Source organism: Columba livia, chromosome 8 (genome assembly GCF_036013475.1).
Source record: "Columba livia isolate bColLiv1 breed racing homer chromosome 8, bColLiv1.pat.W.v2, whole genome shotgun sequence".
NCBI lineage: Eukaryota > Metazoa > Chordata > Aves > Columbiformes > Columbidae > Columba > Columba livia.
Genome location: NC_088609.1, coordinates 7,106,706 through 7,125,419, shown reverse-complemented (window position 1 = coordinate 7,125,419; position 18,714 = coordinate 7,106,706). Strand labels below are relative to the sequence as shown.

At 38.1% G+C, this 18,714-nt stretch overlaps 1 protein-coding gene across 18 annotated transcripts in view; it reads right to left on the bottom strand.

The window, feature by feature from the left end:
- Window positions 1-1,057: 1,057 nt before the first annotated feature.
- The window catches only part of RALGPS2 (Ral GEF with PH domain and SH3 binding motif 2), a 157,242-nt gene continuing 139,585 nt past the window's right edge, over window positions 1,058-18,714 (bottom strand). For all 18 annotated transcript variants that reach the window (XM_065071752.1, XM_065071747.1, XM_065071745.1 and 15 more), the window contains 5 exons: window positions 17,961-18,066; window positions 17,173-17,265; window positions 10,835-10,940; window positions 9,629-9,720; window positions 1,058-7,407 (listed from right to left, as the gene is read on the bottom strand). In XM_065071752.1, coding sequence (XP_064927824.1) covers window positions 7,378-7,407; window positions 9,629-9,720; window positions 10,835-10,940; window positions 17,173-17,265; window positions 17,961-18,066 — 427 coding nt within the window. In that variant the 3' untranslated portion in view covers window positions 1,058-7,377. The remainder of the gene's footprint in view (window positions 7,408-9,628; window positions 9,721-10,834; window positions 10,941-17,172; window positions 17,266-17,960; window positions 18,067-18,714) is intronic.

Genomic DNA, 18,714 nt, shown 5'->3' with positions numbered 1-18,714 from the left:
GATAAGTCACAGATAAACGATGGAGCTGACAGAGAAAAGAGCACGACTTGGCATCACTAGCATTGTTGTAGAGACACGTAGCTGAAACAGGAGAAAGTTTTTTCTGAGGCATCCAAACCAGGAATCACTTGACTCTGCCTGTGCCTCTTGATTCGCGGTCTTGGGCTCCTGCCTGAGAGCACAGAGTCAGCACTGCAGTTAATCATGCTGCTCATCAGAAAATCTGTTTGTTCGAAACCGATGAGAAAAGCTTTGAAAAGAAACAAGAAAAGGAAAATAGAAATCTCCAGCTAATTAATTGTGTTTCTTTTTACGCTACTGAGCGCAAAGCATTTCCTCAAACCCCGTAATGTGGAAATCAGAAAAAGGCTCTTGGTGGGTGGGTGTTTACAAAAAGTCTACTTTATTCCTCCTTTCTTTGTAAATACATTTGAAATGAATTGTTCCATTAAGGAGAAAAAAAAGTATGAGGCCAAGGAGCCCAAGGCTGACAATCTGACAAGCATTTCACAACCTGACCCCGCAGCCTTTCCCACCGAGGGCTGTACAAACCTGCTCAGTAAGGCTTAACAGAATTAAAAAGGCACAGAACGTAAAGAAGCAACACCAAACAAAAAGCTAATGCAAGTTAAGGCTTTGCATGCTATTAATTCATTCTTAATTTATCTTCCATGTAGCTGTACCTTAAGCTAAAGAGCCAATCTGCCCAATGACTGCTTTCAGTGAGTACAAATTTATCACATCTGTAAGTATAGAAACAACAGAAAAAACATTATAAACTACCATGGAGAGAAAAATACACCATTTAACAGAATGACCTTTAAAACCAAACATAAATATCTTCAATTAACTGTATTCTTCTGCTAGTTTGAGTTCTTTTGTACCAACAGACAATGGTATATTTACACGCCATGTTTCAGAGGTTCACTGAAAAAAAGCTACTGAAATTCCAGCTGATCTCCGCATCATTCCAAAAGGAGTCAAATTCCATCTTGCAAAACCTGGCTACAAAGCCAATGCAGTTTTTTCATGAGAAATTAAAACTTCTGACACAGGCCATCTTTTAAATCATTTATTTCAGTAGGAAAGATTTTTGAAACCTGTACTTAAATTCATTTAAACTAGCTTATGCAAACACACATTTTTCACACGCACACAGAGAATGAAGTATTAAAAAAGCTGAAGAAAAAGGCCGGAGGACAGCCAAACTGCACATCACTCAGTGAGATCATAGTGCAATCCCTCTGCTCCAGAACACCTCACGCCAGCGGGGAATATTAAAAATGGCTTGTGTTTGCTGCATGACAACCTTGATCCCCCTTCCAGTGATGACGGTTGGTCCTTGCAGGATTATTATAAAACATATATATGATTTCCTGGTGGTTTTCACACATCAGTACAGCAGTATTTGAATGGATATGCTCCTGTACACAAGGATCTAGAAGTGCCTGTAAACAAGGCACCCTAGAACTCTTTATTTCAACATGTAGTTAATTTATACACTGCTTTTCAGCTTTATCTGTGAACAGCTTTGGAATGGTAAGAAATACCTTCAGGAAACACATATGAAGGCCAGAACGTACCCAAATAAGGAGAAATAATAGGCTAATCAAACACACAACGGAAACAGAATATTTACAACACTTCAGTCATTCAAGAGCAAGACTGGACTAACAGCCATAACCACGCCGTGATCTGCAGGCCCTTGCACGGCATTACATTCCATACACCTTTTGTCTTTGCAACGTAACCTTCAAGAACACTCGTCAGCTCTGTTCTGCAACAGGCACGGCTAAACTGAGTAATCTGACTTTTCTCCTTTGTCCTAACCCTTCTGTCATTTTTGAAGATTCTCAGAAAGCATAAGATTAATTTTCAAATTATCCTTCCCTTTCCAGCATCTGAATTCCTAAGCCACTATAGTAAAACTGCTGTGTTTTCATAAAGATGTCTTCCAGGAAAACAAATATTTAATTGCTTAAGAACAACACATTTTGTTTCATTTCCCCTTCCAAAGGTTATAAAGTCTTGCTACTAAAACAATCTCTAGCAATCGTTCCAGTGAAGGACAGCACTCTCTACATAGTGTTGGCACTAGAAATAAAATGTACAAAAGTGAGCTTATGGGATATTAAGAAAGAATAAGATTTATCCACCAGTCCTTCTCTTTCCCCAAACATTTTTTCCCTGTAGTATTTCTTTTACATTAACAAAAAGCTTGATAGAAATAAAACCTCTCGTAAGAATGTTGTTAGATGTTTAAATCAACATGAGAGAGAGAAAAACAAGCTTTTTCCTAACAACGTGAGCTCTTAAGTTCATGTGGTCTAGACCACGACTTGGACTACTCTTTTCAATTTCCTCCCCAACTAAATCTACTTAGAGACATACTAAAATAAAAATAAATTAATTCTGAGGAAGTCTGAACTACTTCTGATAAAAGCTGAACAAGCCCAAGCTACCAAATACCTCCGCATTTTGCCCAAAAAAAGGCTCTTCAAATACAGAAAAAAATACTAAAGCAACTCAAGCCACAGCTATTTTACATCGACCAAAACAACTGACTTCTGCAGAAACGTAATGACTGTAAGGAATGTCACCCCTTGGTGCATCAAGGCGACATTATGCAATCTGCCATCAAGCACTGAAATCAAGGAGTTGGTCTTCAAGTTAATAAGGCACTGACAAAAGTCCTCCTGAAATCCAAGCACTCACCCTCTTGATGCGTTAAAAACTGGAACAGTGGTTTTAAAAAAGGATAAGCCCTACAAACAAACTCCATGTCTGCTCACATAGATTCTTTTAATGACGTTCCCAAGCCAAATCACCTAATGCACAACCCACTTTTAGAGAAAAATATCAAGGTAATACTTAAATAAGAACAAAACTTTAAAAACTTGTCCTTGTTGAGATAACGAGCAATTAACTGATGTGAATTAGTAGCAGCCCTGGTGCCTTAGATGCTTCCAACAGGCAGCATGCTATAGCTGGCCATGGAAAGATTGGAGCTACTAATGCTGGTATCAAAAAAAGGATTAAAAAAATGAACAAAAATGCCACCGAGAGCCAGAAGCAGCAGCATCCTCTGATTTACCTTGATTTGGACAAGATTTGCTACAGTAAACCAAAACCACAACGTCAATTTGCCTTCAATCAAAAGGGATCTCACCCCCTCGAGTGCCTTCGCAGCACAAAAAACTGCAATTACTCCTGCTGGAAGGGAAAAGCATTTCCTTTTACCATTTGTTATGTCTGATACTAATAGAAAAGGACTATTATTGAAAATGTGTAAATGCAAATAGAGGAGGCTGATGTTGCAAGACAAATCTGATGAGAGGAATTTACTTCTAGTAAGGAAAAGATAAGCAATAAAACCCTACTGTGGTTTTTTTATGCTTTTTTTTTTGCTCACAGTATGTTTTCAAATACGTGTATTTCTATAAACACTTTTCTTGGTAAAAGCTCAAGTGCTCTGCAGTTGCGTTTCGAGGAGGAAAGTTAATCAGCTGATTCCCCAAAAGAGACGTTGATTCCTCAAGCAGGAGGCTAAAACATCTGCGTAACTAGGAAGCTGCTTCCTACGCCAGCTGCAGAGTTGACAAATAACGTCTGCCATTACAGCATTTTCCTTTTCGGCTCTTTCTTAAGTAGGATATGATTTTCATAGTAGTTTAAAAGAGCTAACAGTAACACAATTTTAAAGCTGGGTGCTAAAGCTTATCTGTTAATTATTTATATGCATTCATTTAGTATTCGTAGTTACAGTGCCTGTAACTTGCACCTAAATACTTAATGAATCATAATAGCCTAAGTAATACTCTTCTGGCATGAAACGTCTGCAGAATGAAATATATGTCTGGGATGAGTTACGTTTACTCAAATTATCAGGGCTTTTCAAAAATAAATTTCCTTATTTGCTTTCTAAGAACACTGGAATAGACGTCAGGCTGGAAAAACCTAGCCAAAACTAGTACGGATTAGGTTAGAAAGACAGAAGTTAGCAGTGCAATTGACGTATTGCTAATGTCTTGCACCAATTTCATAAACCTGTCATTCCCTGTTGGTCAATCTTTCCCAAGACTGTCAGCTTGGCAGTCAGCAGGTGAGCAACGTTTACCTGCCAAGTCTCACTACACAGATCTACTCTGAACACTTTTTGCTCAGATGCCTCCCAATCTGAGGGGCACTGTAAGGGGCATCTTCAGTTTCCAAATCAAAACATTATGAAATAAAGTGGACAAATATTAGCTGGAGTATTTCAGCAGTTATTAACAAGGTAAAGAACTAGAGCAATACGTTACAATGAAAAACAAAGTGCCAAGTAGTCTGGATGACAGTCTTACCTGAATACCATGAGCTCGTTGCTGTCCTTGTTTCCTCAGCACTGGTTTTAAATATTTTATTTTGTAACGCCTTTTTTAAGAAAAAAGGGCATTGCTACATTTCTTTACAGTGCGTCTGACTTGCGTGAGTCTTTCCAAAGCTTAGCTGAGGCAGCTTTCCTCTGGGAACAGAACCGCTACCTCTTTCTGAGCACCATTTATCTCAAAGCATGTCACATTGCAGTATTTCTATGTTGTTCTCTGCAGGACTATGTGGCTGAAGAGGAGATAAACAATAGGAAAGAACTGAACTACTCATTGTAACAAGCGCCAGTAATGTTTTCTGTGTTGTCATTCATTACTCTAGTTATTCTGGGTATAGATTTTAAGAAAGTCCTCCCACAATAATTCAATCTCTCCCACAAAAACCAGCATATCTGAGAGTCAAAAACCAAGGAAGAGTAGGGGGCCTAAGAACAATGCAAGCTAGTAACAGAAACAATTCACTAAATGATGATTTGTGAACTGTTTTCCCCACCATCTCCCTACCATAAAAACCTAACTCAAAACATCTGGAAAAATACAAAAAACCCAATAATAAATGACACCTTCTGACCTGCTCTGTCTTTAGGAAAGCTGCACGATGTCAGGCTGTGGCTCCCAGTTGCATGTTTCCTTTCACTAACAGAACAACAAAGTTATGCCGCAATAAACCTATAATAGCTTATTTAAAAATTCAAAATCCACAGGCTATTATCCACAATGCTTAAAAAAAGTACACACATGGTTAAAAAAAAAAAAACAACACAACACTTCGGTTGTTGAAAAGAAAGACACATCAAGTAATTTTTAAAATGAAAACAAACAAACAAAAAACGCAACAGAACTAAAGTTGTGCAAAGTCTCCTCCAGTAACACTGCTGGCTATGGGGGGGTGTTGTCTTAAACCCAACATGGGCAAAAACTGGAGAGATGGGTGAACTGCAGAGGGGTTCAGCACAAGGAACCCCTTCCTAAAATACAGGAGTTCAGGATCAGAACACACAACTCATTCCCCATCAAAACAACAACAAACAAAATGGCAAAGAGACACAAATTCCCACAGACCTCGTGGTGTAACTGCCAGAAGCATCCTGCCACTGTTTTCTTTCTACTAAGAGCCAATTCACAGGACTAGCCTATTACCCTTTACATCACCAAGTGATTGGCGTTTTTGTGTTTTGTTTGAGATTGTTACTGCAAGATTGGATTATCCTTCTCGTTTGTACCCCAGAAATCAGAAATTAATCATTTCCATTAAGAGATTAATTTGACTCTGGAAAAAAACCCAAAAAGTTAATTTATAGGCTTCTACTTGGATGCAATGAACAAACTGTACATTTTCAAAATAATCGCTACTAGTAGAAACCTTTATTAGATAGTCAGAAAACTCTGCCACAGACTGGTAGGTAGCTTGTTTCTTTTTAAAAAGGAGTATTCATGGTGGAGTCTGCAAGCGTATTTACGGCCACTAAACCACAATGTCAATGGAACAGTTATTACTTTTTCACAGACTTCAAAGTTCCGATATCAGAGTCCTATTTTGGACAATGTTTCCTTGCTTTACAAAGATCAAATTTTTTAAGATTAAATAAAAACTAATAATCCAGGAAAACTTTATCTAGGTGAGATCAAGGAAACCCAAATAAAGCAAGAATCAAAGTCTTAAGCAAAACACACATATAAAGCATGGCTCCCTTTTTACAACCATGTTTTACTCTGTGAGTAATTTCAGTGACCAAGAACTATTCTTATCGAGGATGGAATTTTGATAGTCCCACACCTTTTTACTCCTTAGGTTATCCTACCTTCTAATAAATTAATCGTTTGCCTGAAGATCAAAAGAGCTTCTGTATGTAAGGTCTGCTTTAGGCCATGTTATCAATACCACACAATGTCAATTATTTTGACCAAGACAGCTATTAAAATCAGTTATTGCCAAATGAGAGCATGAAAGCGTGAAATTGTGCCTCTATCTTTTTTTAATGTAGAACTTCTAAGTGATATTAAGAAACACCATTCACTGACAGTGGTCCCTAACTGAGAATTAACAGATACCCAGAGAAGTAAAATGTCTCAGTGAACTATACCCGGGTGTGTTTTGTTTGGTTTGGGTGGGCTTTTTTTGTTCTTTTTGTCATTCAACCTTTGTATGTAGGAGACAAGACAGCTGTAGAAACAAATGGGAAGAAAACACTCAGTTCTGACCCAAGAGTGCTTTCAGTTTTGTCTCTTCCACACACCCCTCCTCCCCAACCACCCAAAACATGTGAACTACATTTTTAACCAGGAATTAGGTAACAACGTACCAAAAAATATTTTGGTGTGTAAGTGCTCAGGCTTTGTGCCACTTGTAGGGAACACGGCTCCCATACAGTACTCAGGTTTGCAAGCTTACTGCTATTTTAAACTTGCAGTTGTTAAGTTTCTTATACTTGTAGGTCTGAGAGAAATAACATTGTCCCAGGGTAAGTGTGCCTGGGACAAGCTCCCATCGAGAACTCCTGGTATAGTCTAAACAACATCTCTAGAACACATAGTACCTCTTACCTGGTTCATACATAGCTTTTGATGCAACTCTTAAATACCAGTTTACTTGTTTCCTTAAGAATGCCTAAAAAGGTGAGTTATTTTCAAAATTAGTATAAAGTTAAAAGAAACTCAAACTAGCTACAATCTATTTAACTCAAGCACAGCACCGCCAGAAGTATCACACACACTATTTGGTGTTTCATGTTGTTTTTCCTTTCACTCTTTAAGGCAGTGGTTTCCACAGGTCAGTTCAGAGAACATAACGAAGCATGGTCCATGGCAATTCATGTTGCAACTCCATTTTTAATTTGGGGGACTCTACTCCCCAACTATTAGTGGTTTTGTTCAGGGCTCCAGAGTCCAGAGATCAAGCTGACAGGCTCTGTTCTGGCACAGAAAACAGCTGGCACATTTTTCATCAGGACCTCGTTCTCAATTATGAGATGGTTCAAACTGTTCTTTATTTTTGTTCTGAATTAGCCTGTTATTCAAAGGTCATCAAGTTGGCAGGAACCTGAAAAGAAAAATATAAATGATAACAGATTTTACTTTGGGTAGTAGCTACTTACATTCTACTGTTTCACAGACCAGCCACATGTTTAAACACACGTCACCGATGCTCGTTCCATCTCCAAAAAAGGGAGCAGGAATGCAACTGTGATTCAGCGATACAAGTATACTTAGAGCTGTAGAAAACCCAGGTATAACCAAAACAATAAACTGCCGCACGGTTTATAGTTCTATTATATGGCCTTAGATTTTACTAATTTTGATGACATTTATGATGGAAGTTGTTAGCAGAACAACCTAAACGTGATAAATCTCAGCATTGAACTACACAAGCAGAACATTCTCACTTGAGTCCCAGCTAGAGAATTCTTGGCACACAGTTCAGAGATTGATGTAGACCCTCTAGTATTTTTAAGACTAATTTAAAACAACAAGGCATAAACACTTGTCTGTGCTTTTCCCATAGGAAACCTGAATGCTGCTGCGGACATCATTCCCCTTCATGAAGATTAAAGCTGGTTTGCCTTACATTAGTTCATATATCCATTTTCTCCCCAACAGGAATTTGCCCAACAGCAACATCTCTTGTTTACTCAGGTTATTAAAGAGCCACCACACTCCTGATGACTGCCAATAAATACCCAGTTTGGTCAGATATGAAGCAAGCATTTCTTACTTGGCATTTACCATTTGCTTGTAGAAGCAAGAATGACCAACTTGGCTAAAGTTCCACCATTAAAACTAAAAATAACATCTATTAAAACAGTTTCTAATATTTTTCAACCGGGTGGGTGTCTATACTGTATCAAAAGCACATTCAAACTTTTGAGTCTTTCTTAGGGAGTCATACTGTTAACAAGCAATCAACATTTTCCATTTTAAACAGTACCATAAGGCATCTCTCCAGGGACAGCACTGCTCAGGAGTCAGATCATGGTCAAGAGACAAATGTTACACTCAACCAACCTTTGTAACCTAATGTTTCTATGAAGCACTGCTTCTTCCATGGGAGCAAATGCTGCAAGAACCCACAGAGTAAGTACAACTACATAAAATGTCAGAACACAGAAAATATGCTACAAATCATGGTAGCAAGGGTTTTGGCCATTTAATGGTAGTTTTTTCTTCATTAATACTCCCCTCCTTTTTTTTTTTTTCTTTTAAAATCTCCTCTACTTATCTTAACTTTGCTGTCATATTTTCCACAGGAGGCCCTGCCAAGATCCTTAAACCTGCTGATTTGCACAAGCTAGGGCCTGAATGCTTTAAACAAGTTTGCATTACACAGTATTGTCAAGCGCTGTTGAATAAAAGCTCTCCTCAGAGGGCAGTTTTCAGGCTTGCCTGGAAGTCATCCCTTTCTTGCAAACTCTTGGCCACTATTTGCTACTATTCCCACCTTCTACAGCCAGGAACACAATTTCCTCTCTTTTGCGCTGTCTCAAATACTTTCAAGCTTCTGCAACCCTCTTTACTCCTTAGATTTCTGTCAGAAGCAGAACTGAACGAAAAAGCACAGAAGGGCCTGGAAAGGTCCTTTTGTTTCCCCTTGAAATTCAGTAGTACTTTTGCCCTGGGAACTCCATAAACAAATGTGCAAAGGCAAATAAAGATTTCAGGAAGACAAAGTGGTAACTTAAAAGTTATTTTGCTCATAAAAAAAGGTCAGTGAGAATTTATATGGGAACAGAGTTTAATAGGAGTTGGAGTAGCCTCATCTTCCTTTATGATTCATGAAAAATCCTACTTTTGCTTTCAAAGTCTGTCACTACTAACATGTATTTTATTCATTTTAGAAAGACATACAAACAACAGAAAACATGCATGCCCAAGACCTGACCAAATGGCACTACAGGAGAGTTATCTGGAATTGATATTGAATGCTATGGTTTACAGTTTTCTATATAACTGTAAAACAGCCTTTTAAAAATGAGCAATGTCAAAAATACTGCCACTCGGACAGATATTTTAGAGCATCCCTTCCATTTCCCCAATCGCTTTCAATGAGCCTCAAGATAGCCTCAAATCTTTCTTCATTAGCACAGAAACTCTGAGGACTTGTCTGCCAAGGGGCAAACAGAAAGCTGAGGCAAATCAATAAGCTTGTGAAATCAACACACAGGCTGCTCAGAGCAGTTTACTCTTCATATGAAGTGAACAAAGCGACACTTCAGTCATCCTGAAGATCTGTCAGTTCATAATCCTTTTCCATGCCCTGCTCTCACCTGTTGTCTGTTGCTTTGGCAGGCAGCGCTCAGGTGTTTAAACCAGAGCATCGCATTCATTCTGTTTCCAGCTTGAAATTTATATGAATTGCCTGAGGAAGAAAGGTACAGAAAAAACTGATAAGGAAATACAAACAATATTATATACTTAAATCCTACCCATATTCAAATAGCTCTAACTAAAACATTATGAAAAGATTTAATAGCAGAAGGTTCCTATAACTTTACACCTTGGCAGATGTGCAACTTATTTCTTTGACCTAGTCCAAGAGAAGTTTCAGCTCAACTGTCTTCCTTTCCAACACTCTAGACTTCAACTAACACCAGTGTCAACCAGGAAAGAACAAAACGTTTCTCAGAACCATACAACAAAAATGTTTCTGTTTGTTGCCATTACTGCAACTTGTTTATAATATCATTTTGTAATCTTCTAATGAAGTGCAAGATAGCACTGAAACGCACTCCAGAAAGCTACATTTGAAACTATTTGAAACTTGTTCCTAAACATACCGATACGTTTCAGACTTGTATTTTCAGTGTCCGGTGTTACACAGTGCTTGCTTGGGTTCAGAAAGGCCAAGGATTACCAAAAACATTTCAGGTTGCGGTTGCCGAGTTTAAGCTGACACGTACTCCTTATTTACCTGACTCTATCAGTGGTGCTACAATACACGCTTGGAAATAAAATGTAAGGAGACATGAAGTAGACAAAGCAATAAATAATATTTAGCTCCTTTATTTGAACTTCTAATTACCTCTTTCTGCATAATTTGAGGTGCTATGAAAAAGTAACAATTTCTTCACAGCTTAAATTGTCCAGATCTCTTAGCGTGTTTTGTTGTGGGGTTTGTTCCCCTCCCAGTAACAGAGCTACATGTGAACAGGAGGTTTGGGTTTTGGTTTTCGTTTGGAGAGGAGAGGGGACTGGTTAAGCACCGAGCATCAGCTGAATCATGGATTTTTTTTACTTGTTACGTTTTCACATATGTGAAAAGGCCTCTACGTGGTCTAAATGTAATTTAAAAGAATGGAGATGAATACCTCCAATAAAAATTACAAGTGGATTTTTGGAGAGTTCCTGTAACTTAATGATTCTCCACAGACAATTGTTCCAATTTCACTTAATTGCTTATGAAGACCTCGTCAAACCAAATGCTACTAATAATTCTGTGAATCACTGCACTCTGGGTGCTGAGCACTTCTTACCCTTCTCAGAATCAGTCAACAGGAAGAGATCTGGATGCTCAGGGTCATCCGCCATCATCACCATCCAGCCCACCACTGACACATTCTTACTCGGCGTGGATTTGAACTGAAAATAGGAGCAGAGATGTAAACGAGAGCCAAGCCAAGAAGCTTCAGCCAGGCTGACTGCACTGCACAGAACGAGTATTCTAAAGGGCATTTCCTTACAGTAACACTGTTAAAGACACAGAACAACTCCAAAGGAAGCACAGCACTTCATTAAATTAAGAAAGTCATGGATTTTATATGGAATTAGTGAAAACAGAACTTACCACAATGAACGATATTAAAATAAAATTAAAGGGAATATTACAATCCCCCAAAACACTTGTCAAGAGACATCTAAACTACCACAGTAATTCTGACCACTCTTTAATTACATTATTAGAAACTATAAAGCTAAAACAATCTCAGGGATGCTTTTAGTCATTAATTTACAGTTCTAGAACACTTTTGCTCTTCATCCTAACGCCACGTCGCAGATTTACAACATGAAGCATCAAATGCCTTTTATATAATTTTAGAAATATTGCTCCACTATTACAAATCCAGAAATCTGCTTCAGCAAAAGGAACTGTTACAGCTAATAAGTTTGAGGGTATCACAAGCAAAGTAAGAATTTATAAAAATATTCTCTATCTGGCAATATAATAACTAATGTCAGTTATTCTAATCTATGCCATACATTAACTGGAGACCTTGAATGTCTAGATAAGCATACCTGTCTACATTTTAAACCTCATTTTAGAGTACATTAGAACTTCAAATGGACAAATGTCAGACCAATATAGGAAATACAAAAAGTACTTTAACCGAATTCAAAACAATTTAAGAGCCCGATTTCTCTGTATCTTCTAAACTTTTGAAAGCATCATCTGCGTACTGTCCTCTTTATGTTGCCATAGTTACATTTGAAGGAATCGTTCCACCACAAGTTCCTACCAGTCGCGTTCAGCTGACATTTGCGTAATGTCAGTGGAAACATAAAAGCTTGGAAACTTTGAAGGGATTTCTTGCACAGATAGCTTAAGCGTAAAAGGGACAATGGCAGTTCTTAGGAAAGACTTGCCTGCCAAACTTCCAAATGGATGCCCTTTTTTGATGCTACTGTGGATAAATACATGGGAAAGAACCATTCCTTGTAAATTCTCTACTACCACATATAGTAAAGTAACTCTACTGTCTTTGGGGGGTGAACAGATCTGGTAACACCTCATAAGAAGAGGAAGTAAATTATGAAGCTGGATCAGACAACATTTCATTACAGTGAGAGCTGGATAACATCACTTCTTCCCAAATAAAACCCAAAATTTCCCTGAAGATTCTAGTCAGTAATAAAAAACCTTAAGGAATTTTATCTGAAAGAAGGAATAAAGACAGGGAAAGGGAGTAAAATAAGGATATATGTCAGTAGTTCTTAAAAAAGAAAGCAGATATTCAGGACTTGCTACGGACCCACTGACGACATATTGCCTCAAAAAATAAGATGATGCAACCTACACTTAAAAGGGATCTGCAAAATTCAAACTTCCAAGTAGTCCTACAAAGCATTAATAGCTCATGTTCAAAGAGGGGGAAATTTGAGTCTCAAAGCGGTTTTAATAGGTTACAGATCAATGATGTACCTCTTGAACTGCACTTGTTTCTGGATTTGCCTGAAAATGGCACATTTATGCTTTCTTTTCTTAGTTGTTATCTATCGTATCAGTAGGTGGACAACATGTTAAATTACTATTGCAATCAAAACTGCTAGAGCTCCCTTGTTTTTTCATTTTATTCAAAACAATTAGTTAATCATGGTCCTTCTCCACATAATAAATAGCTCCACACAAGGCAAGTATTTCCTGCCAGCATCAATCCCTCATCCCTTGAAACACATGTCCATTTTCCATCCCTCTACACTTTTTTTAAGGTTGTTCTGAGCTCAAAGGCCTTTATGCATATATCTTTGAATCAAAAACTCTGTTTAATCAGTGAACAGACTTTTCACTCCAACCTTTTGGCACCTACAGATCTCCTTCCTCATATCTCCTGTTGAGATTTTACAGCTTTCTAATATTCATTTTCTCAGTGGCTGAACATAATTCGCAGATCATCATCAGTCTTTATCAGGGTATTTCAGTGAAAGTGCCTGAGCAACAACTACCAGGTATTCTAGAGTGCCAATAAACTGGTCTAAATCGGAACATAACACGCAATGGAAGGCTTGGAATGAGCAAGGGTTCATACTCGAGCATGAAGTCTCAGAAAGTCTCTGTTGCTTTTCCAAGTACGTACAAACATGGAAAAATCTCTCGTGCATGTTATGTTGTCAAAGAAATTGGCAAGATTCTTCCAGCCTGATTACTATAAACAGTTTTTTTATGGGTGTATTCACATTTTTCAGGGTGAATGCTTTAAGACTAATTTTAAATTGGCTATTTTTACTATTGTGCTTTTTGAAAAGAATGCAAGTGCTACAGTTTAATCACAGATGCTTGTTTGTGGGTACCACTCCAGCACATGAGAGAGAAGGCATTGAGCATTCCACACATGTTCCGCTGAGATTCTCCCGTACCACATCTCCAGGCTCTGAAGTTCACGAAACGATTTTCCATTACTGTAGTAATAACTGAAACCTGTTCACTATTTAAAACACAAAACTCGTATCTAGTCGTCTTTCTTAGTAGATATAGCACAATAAAATATTCAACATTTAGGTATCCATAGCATCCTCTTCCTTTGGACTAGATTCACATCTAGAACAGACCATATTTGTCCTTGACCACAGGCATGAGAAGAAGAGCTGGCTTGCCCATGTCTGAAAGAGAGAGGATTGCTTTCCCTTCATGCTGGATTACACTGGGGTTTTTATGAGGTAATTTTCCAAAGACGTTGGCTATTAAAAGCCTGGAAGAGATTTCAGTGCCGGTGCATTCCAAGTCCTCAGTCTCAGCTGCCTGAAGCAATAGCAGCAGCAGAACGGTCAAAGCATGACTGTAATCAAGACACATTTACCATGAGAGCTCTAGCCAGGAAACTTCATATAGCAGACTGGCTTTTTCATTGCCAGTGTTCCTTTCCATGTCACACAGGCCCTGAGAAAGGAAGCTGAAGAGACAGGTGTTTACATGGCTCTACAAGATGCTTGGAATATTTTACCTCCGTAAATCTCAAATGTATCTACCTTTGAAAAAGAAACTTGCTTCAAAAGTAGACAGCATCATCCTTTTTATCCCTTTTATCTGGACAGGAAAGGGACATAACCTAGTTCTAGCCTCAAATCGCTTTATTTTGCAGAATGGACCTCTTAGGAATATAACTAGACAGTACTTCTACAATGAAGATGCACTCATGCACCAGCTATATACAGATAGGTTGACCATCTACAGTTTATTCTCTCTTGATTAACTTTCTTTCTGAAAACGCAACCAAATGTAAACTGAAGCACGACACTTGACAGGTCATCTTCACAGAATCTGAAACACCACCTGAGGCTTTCACCTATAATGAAATGGATGGAAATCTAAGCTATCAATAGCTATGTTAGAAGTACAACACAGGCAGACTCGCTGAACAAAGTTACTGCCCATCTACTATTGGGCTGTTTAATAAACTGGAGCCTCTCCGCCTATACCATGACCTCAGCCTCCCACAGCAGTTACCAGGTTACCTTCCACCTTAATTTCAGCATGAAGATAACACTCTGTGTTATAATAAACTTTGGAGCAGAAGTATGTGTGCATTCACTGTGAGTTATTTGTTTAAACAAAAGACAACCCAAACCACAGATAATAGGTATTACATTATTTTAACCATGACTGCACCTGGGAAGCCAAATCAGAGAACTGAGCTTCATAACAATGTATGGTCGCTGCCCTAAAAAGCTAAAAGCAAGATGTCAGCTGTGTACAGACAAAGTTGTGCTGCATAGTTCAGTACAATTCTGCAGAGCCAACTATTAAAAAAAAGTAAATCTGCTCTAGCAGTCATTGCTTTTCACTACCGCTCCTCCACTTCCCTTCCCTGGGAGCTGCGTCACTCAAACTCTGCTGAGTATTTGCAAGCAACAATGCCAGTAGCTTCTGATGGGTAATCCTGTAGCATTATGGACTTGAACGTCTCCTAGCTTCTACCTGCTAACTGTCAATTGTCAGCTGGCACGTCTTTGGACAAATAAATACAAGAACATAAGGATGTGGGACAGATTTCAGCTTCTCAGGCACTAGTTAGGCAGGTATCACAACACATCGGTGACTTGGGGAATATTAAAAATCAATTCAATAGGTTCAGAAAATAATTACTGGAAGAGCGTTCTAAATGGATGTGACTGCATTTCAAGACAAAAGTAAAGTCTTTTGCAGTAACAGAGGATCAGATAGCAGACTGGAATGTTTACATTTATTACCTTTTTACTTCGTTTACTTTCCTAAAGAAAGGGCAAAATCATTTAAATTATTAAAATTATTATTCTGAAGTAAATATATAAGCAAATGGATGACATAAAAATTCAGTATACTTGATTTCCAAACAAGAAAATTATGAGCTATGCAATTTTCCCAAGTTTTCTAAACCCAGATATTATTTAGATTGTTCTAAAATACTTATACACAATACTGAAAAAGCTTCTGATTGAGTCTGTACAAGTATGGTAAAGTCTTCCATCATTCAGTACTTGACAGATAGTGGACAAGAGCGATTTAAAAATGCATCTTCTGTTCTTAAAAGAAAACAAAATGCAATTTTGGCAAAAAGCCCAAAGGCATCACATCAGTAACAGGAACACAAAGTCTGACACGACAAAAAATTCCTTTTCCATCTCAATGTTTTCAGAAAAAACAAGCAACTAACTGTTTAGTGACATAATGCCAGTGGAAGTTCTCTCTTAGTTTGTTGTTTTTCTTTAGTACTTTCTGCTCATAGTACTTGGCAAGTCTGCTCTTTCCAACTACTTTTAATGTGACAGGCTCCTGCCATAAGGTTTTCACTGATACCAGAGGCAAATGCATCCGAACACACACGCTGCTCCAAAGATGCCAGAGACAGAGTGCTGGCAAACAGGCCTTTGAGCTGGGCTGAGATTGTCTTAACTGGTGAGACAAATTAAGAAGGATCAGATTAGATTTCACCTAAGCAATCCAAGCTGGTGGGGGTGAGGCAGATGGATGATGGCAAAGAAACCATGCAAATCTTTCTACAAGTAACTAGCTGTTACTAAACTAATTTAAGTATTACAATACTGTTTCCTAATGAACTACTTTCATTAAAAGTCGAAAACGCTCTATTTTGTAGATTCAGATGACATTACACATGAACTTGCCACACAAACTCAAATACCGAAGAGTCTACTAATCAGAAATCTTAAGCTTCAAATCTCTTCTCTCTGAACATAAAAATGTTAGGATAAGAAAATAGTATTTTGTACCGAAAAGAAATAAGATAGTCCCCTTATAAGGGTTCTAGGAGCACATCTCAGTTTGTAAAATTACATAAGCTTTACGTAAAGCAAATGTTAGTCAGTGATGGCTGTCAAATTATATTGAAACACTGGCCAAAGCAACTATAAGTAATGGTTCCGAGTAGTGAATGAACTTGGAAAAAGATCCAAGTATCTCACATATTACCCAGTTTCTTAACAGAATCTCTTGCGGCATCCTCTTCCATTATCATTAACCAGTGAAAACAGGAACTATGCACATCAAAACATCCCTGGAACTTCTACAGAAAATCCTTTTACTACTTCCCCACACAGTATTTTTAGCTTCTTCCCAATTAAGTTGCAGTGAATAAAAGGAAAGCCAGCACCACATGATATGCTAGATCTCTGTGTAACATCTGAGGTGTTTTGTACTCAGTTGTAATTAACAGACCACAGGATTAGACAGAAAAAGAGAGTAGTCTAATTTTACCACATATATGAAATCAGTACATCTTTCGTGTCATATGTAGTGACTTCTCAGTCTTTCCACACCAATGCTTGTTTAGATTTCAAGCAGCAAGAAACTGTTGCAAGATTCAGAAATCATCAGAAGAACTGACTCCTAACTTAGAAGAGCAGACAGACTCAGTGACACAGTTCCCTTCCTTATAGACCAACAAACTCAAAGAGACCCATGGCATATGCAAAGCAGATGTTCTTGGTTTAGCATACGAATGTGCATTATATTTCCATTAGGGATATCCATATGAGGCGACTGAGTGAGAGACAGGATAGCGCTGACTAGAAATCATGCAAGTCCCAAACTACTCTCAGTTTTTACCATCAGGAAATCACATTTTAGTTTTGGCAGATGATACTGGAATACACCCATTTTACATACGTGTTTTCTCTCCGTAGCCTTCAGAGATTTCGCAGCATAGTAAAAGAGTTGGGTTCCACACAGTGCTACCCAGTATTTTGTCCAAGATGCTACCTAGAAAGAGGAAAAAAATGAAAGTGCAATGTATAAGTGAAATGTTTCAATAACAGGCGTCATCCTCTGCAAGAACATGACAGCGCTAACTGCCCAGCCAAACCATCGTAATGTTCCAAAGCTCCTGTTTCTAGTTAGTCGTGTAGGCCCTATGAATGCATTAAAAACCTAGAAAGCAGAAAGAAAAAGTCCCTTTCCTCATGAATCTGAGAAAAGTTGTCTGCATCTTACTCTATACTTTCTGCAACCCTTATTGAACACTTTGTTGAGTTACATTTGTCTCTTCCATTTTATGTACCGCCATCAGGTACCCTCCATTGTCATATATATGTATGTTGACTTACAATTCACAAGCACTTGCAACGCAAATGCTAAGGGTTGTTATCTACTGATCAACTGGTAGGATCCACCCACCACTCAGTAAGACAAAACATCCTTCTCTCTTTTAAAGTTAAGTAAACGTAAGAAATTTTATATAGCATTACACTTCTCTTCTACTCCCTAGACTACGGCTACAGCCTTATAAACTGATTAAGTCCACCAAACAGAAGAATGCAAACTCTAGCAGTGACACTAAGCCTTAATCAGCAAGGCAGAGGAGATCTCAGGCACTTGAATTAGTTGCAAAAGGCCATTTAATTGTATTTCTAACCAGGCAAAGGAAGAAGGTGAGAAAGTGAATAAAAAACTCTTACTGTAGGTTTTTTGCCTTCTTTCAACAAAGTCTTCCTCCTGAGCACACCTTGAATAGTAACTGCTCCTGGGTACAAGTGAACAGCCAGATCTTCAGATTCTAGGGAGCTGAAAGGAGCATGTGAAGATTTGTGTGAAAAAAAGTTTCCTAAAGTAGTTTTCCAATCATTACCAAAAGCTACTGCAAACATCTGTATTTTAATTTAGAAATGTCAACTTCTTATTTATTGGACTTCAATGTGGAAAAAGACTTCGGCTGTTACAAGGAATTGCTGTTGTGGAATTTACACTCGCAAGCAAAAGTGATCAGAAAAATTAATTAGCCAAGCAGGTAATCCTTAATTAAAAAAATTCAAACTCAAGACACAACTGAAATACAAGAACAATTGATTTTAAAAAGCAAACATTCATATAGTTGCTGTATGTGTTAAAACCTCTCCTTCAACTCTCGCAAGAAAGATTGGATATTTTTTTGTTGGAAACACTGGAATCATTAGCACATCAAAAACAAAGCACAGCTCAAACATGCACAATCTTTGGAATATCTGAAAGCCAGAAGAGTGGGCAGGAGCAGTAGCAAAGAGTAGAAACCCAAACCACAGCGTTAAGGTGTTCTAAAGCATCTGGTGCCCCACTAATCATCTACCCCATATAGGCCCAAGAGCTATGGGCCAAAACAAATGCCAGGTACAGCACTGTGAAAAGAAAACTTAAGCTTTATTAAAATTATAAAGCTGACCGGCTTACAAAATATTT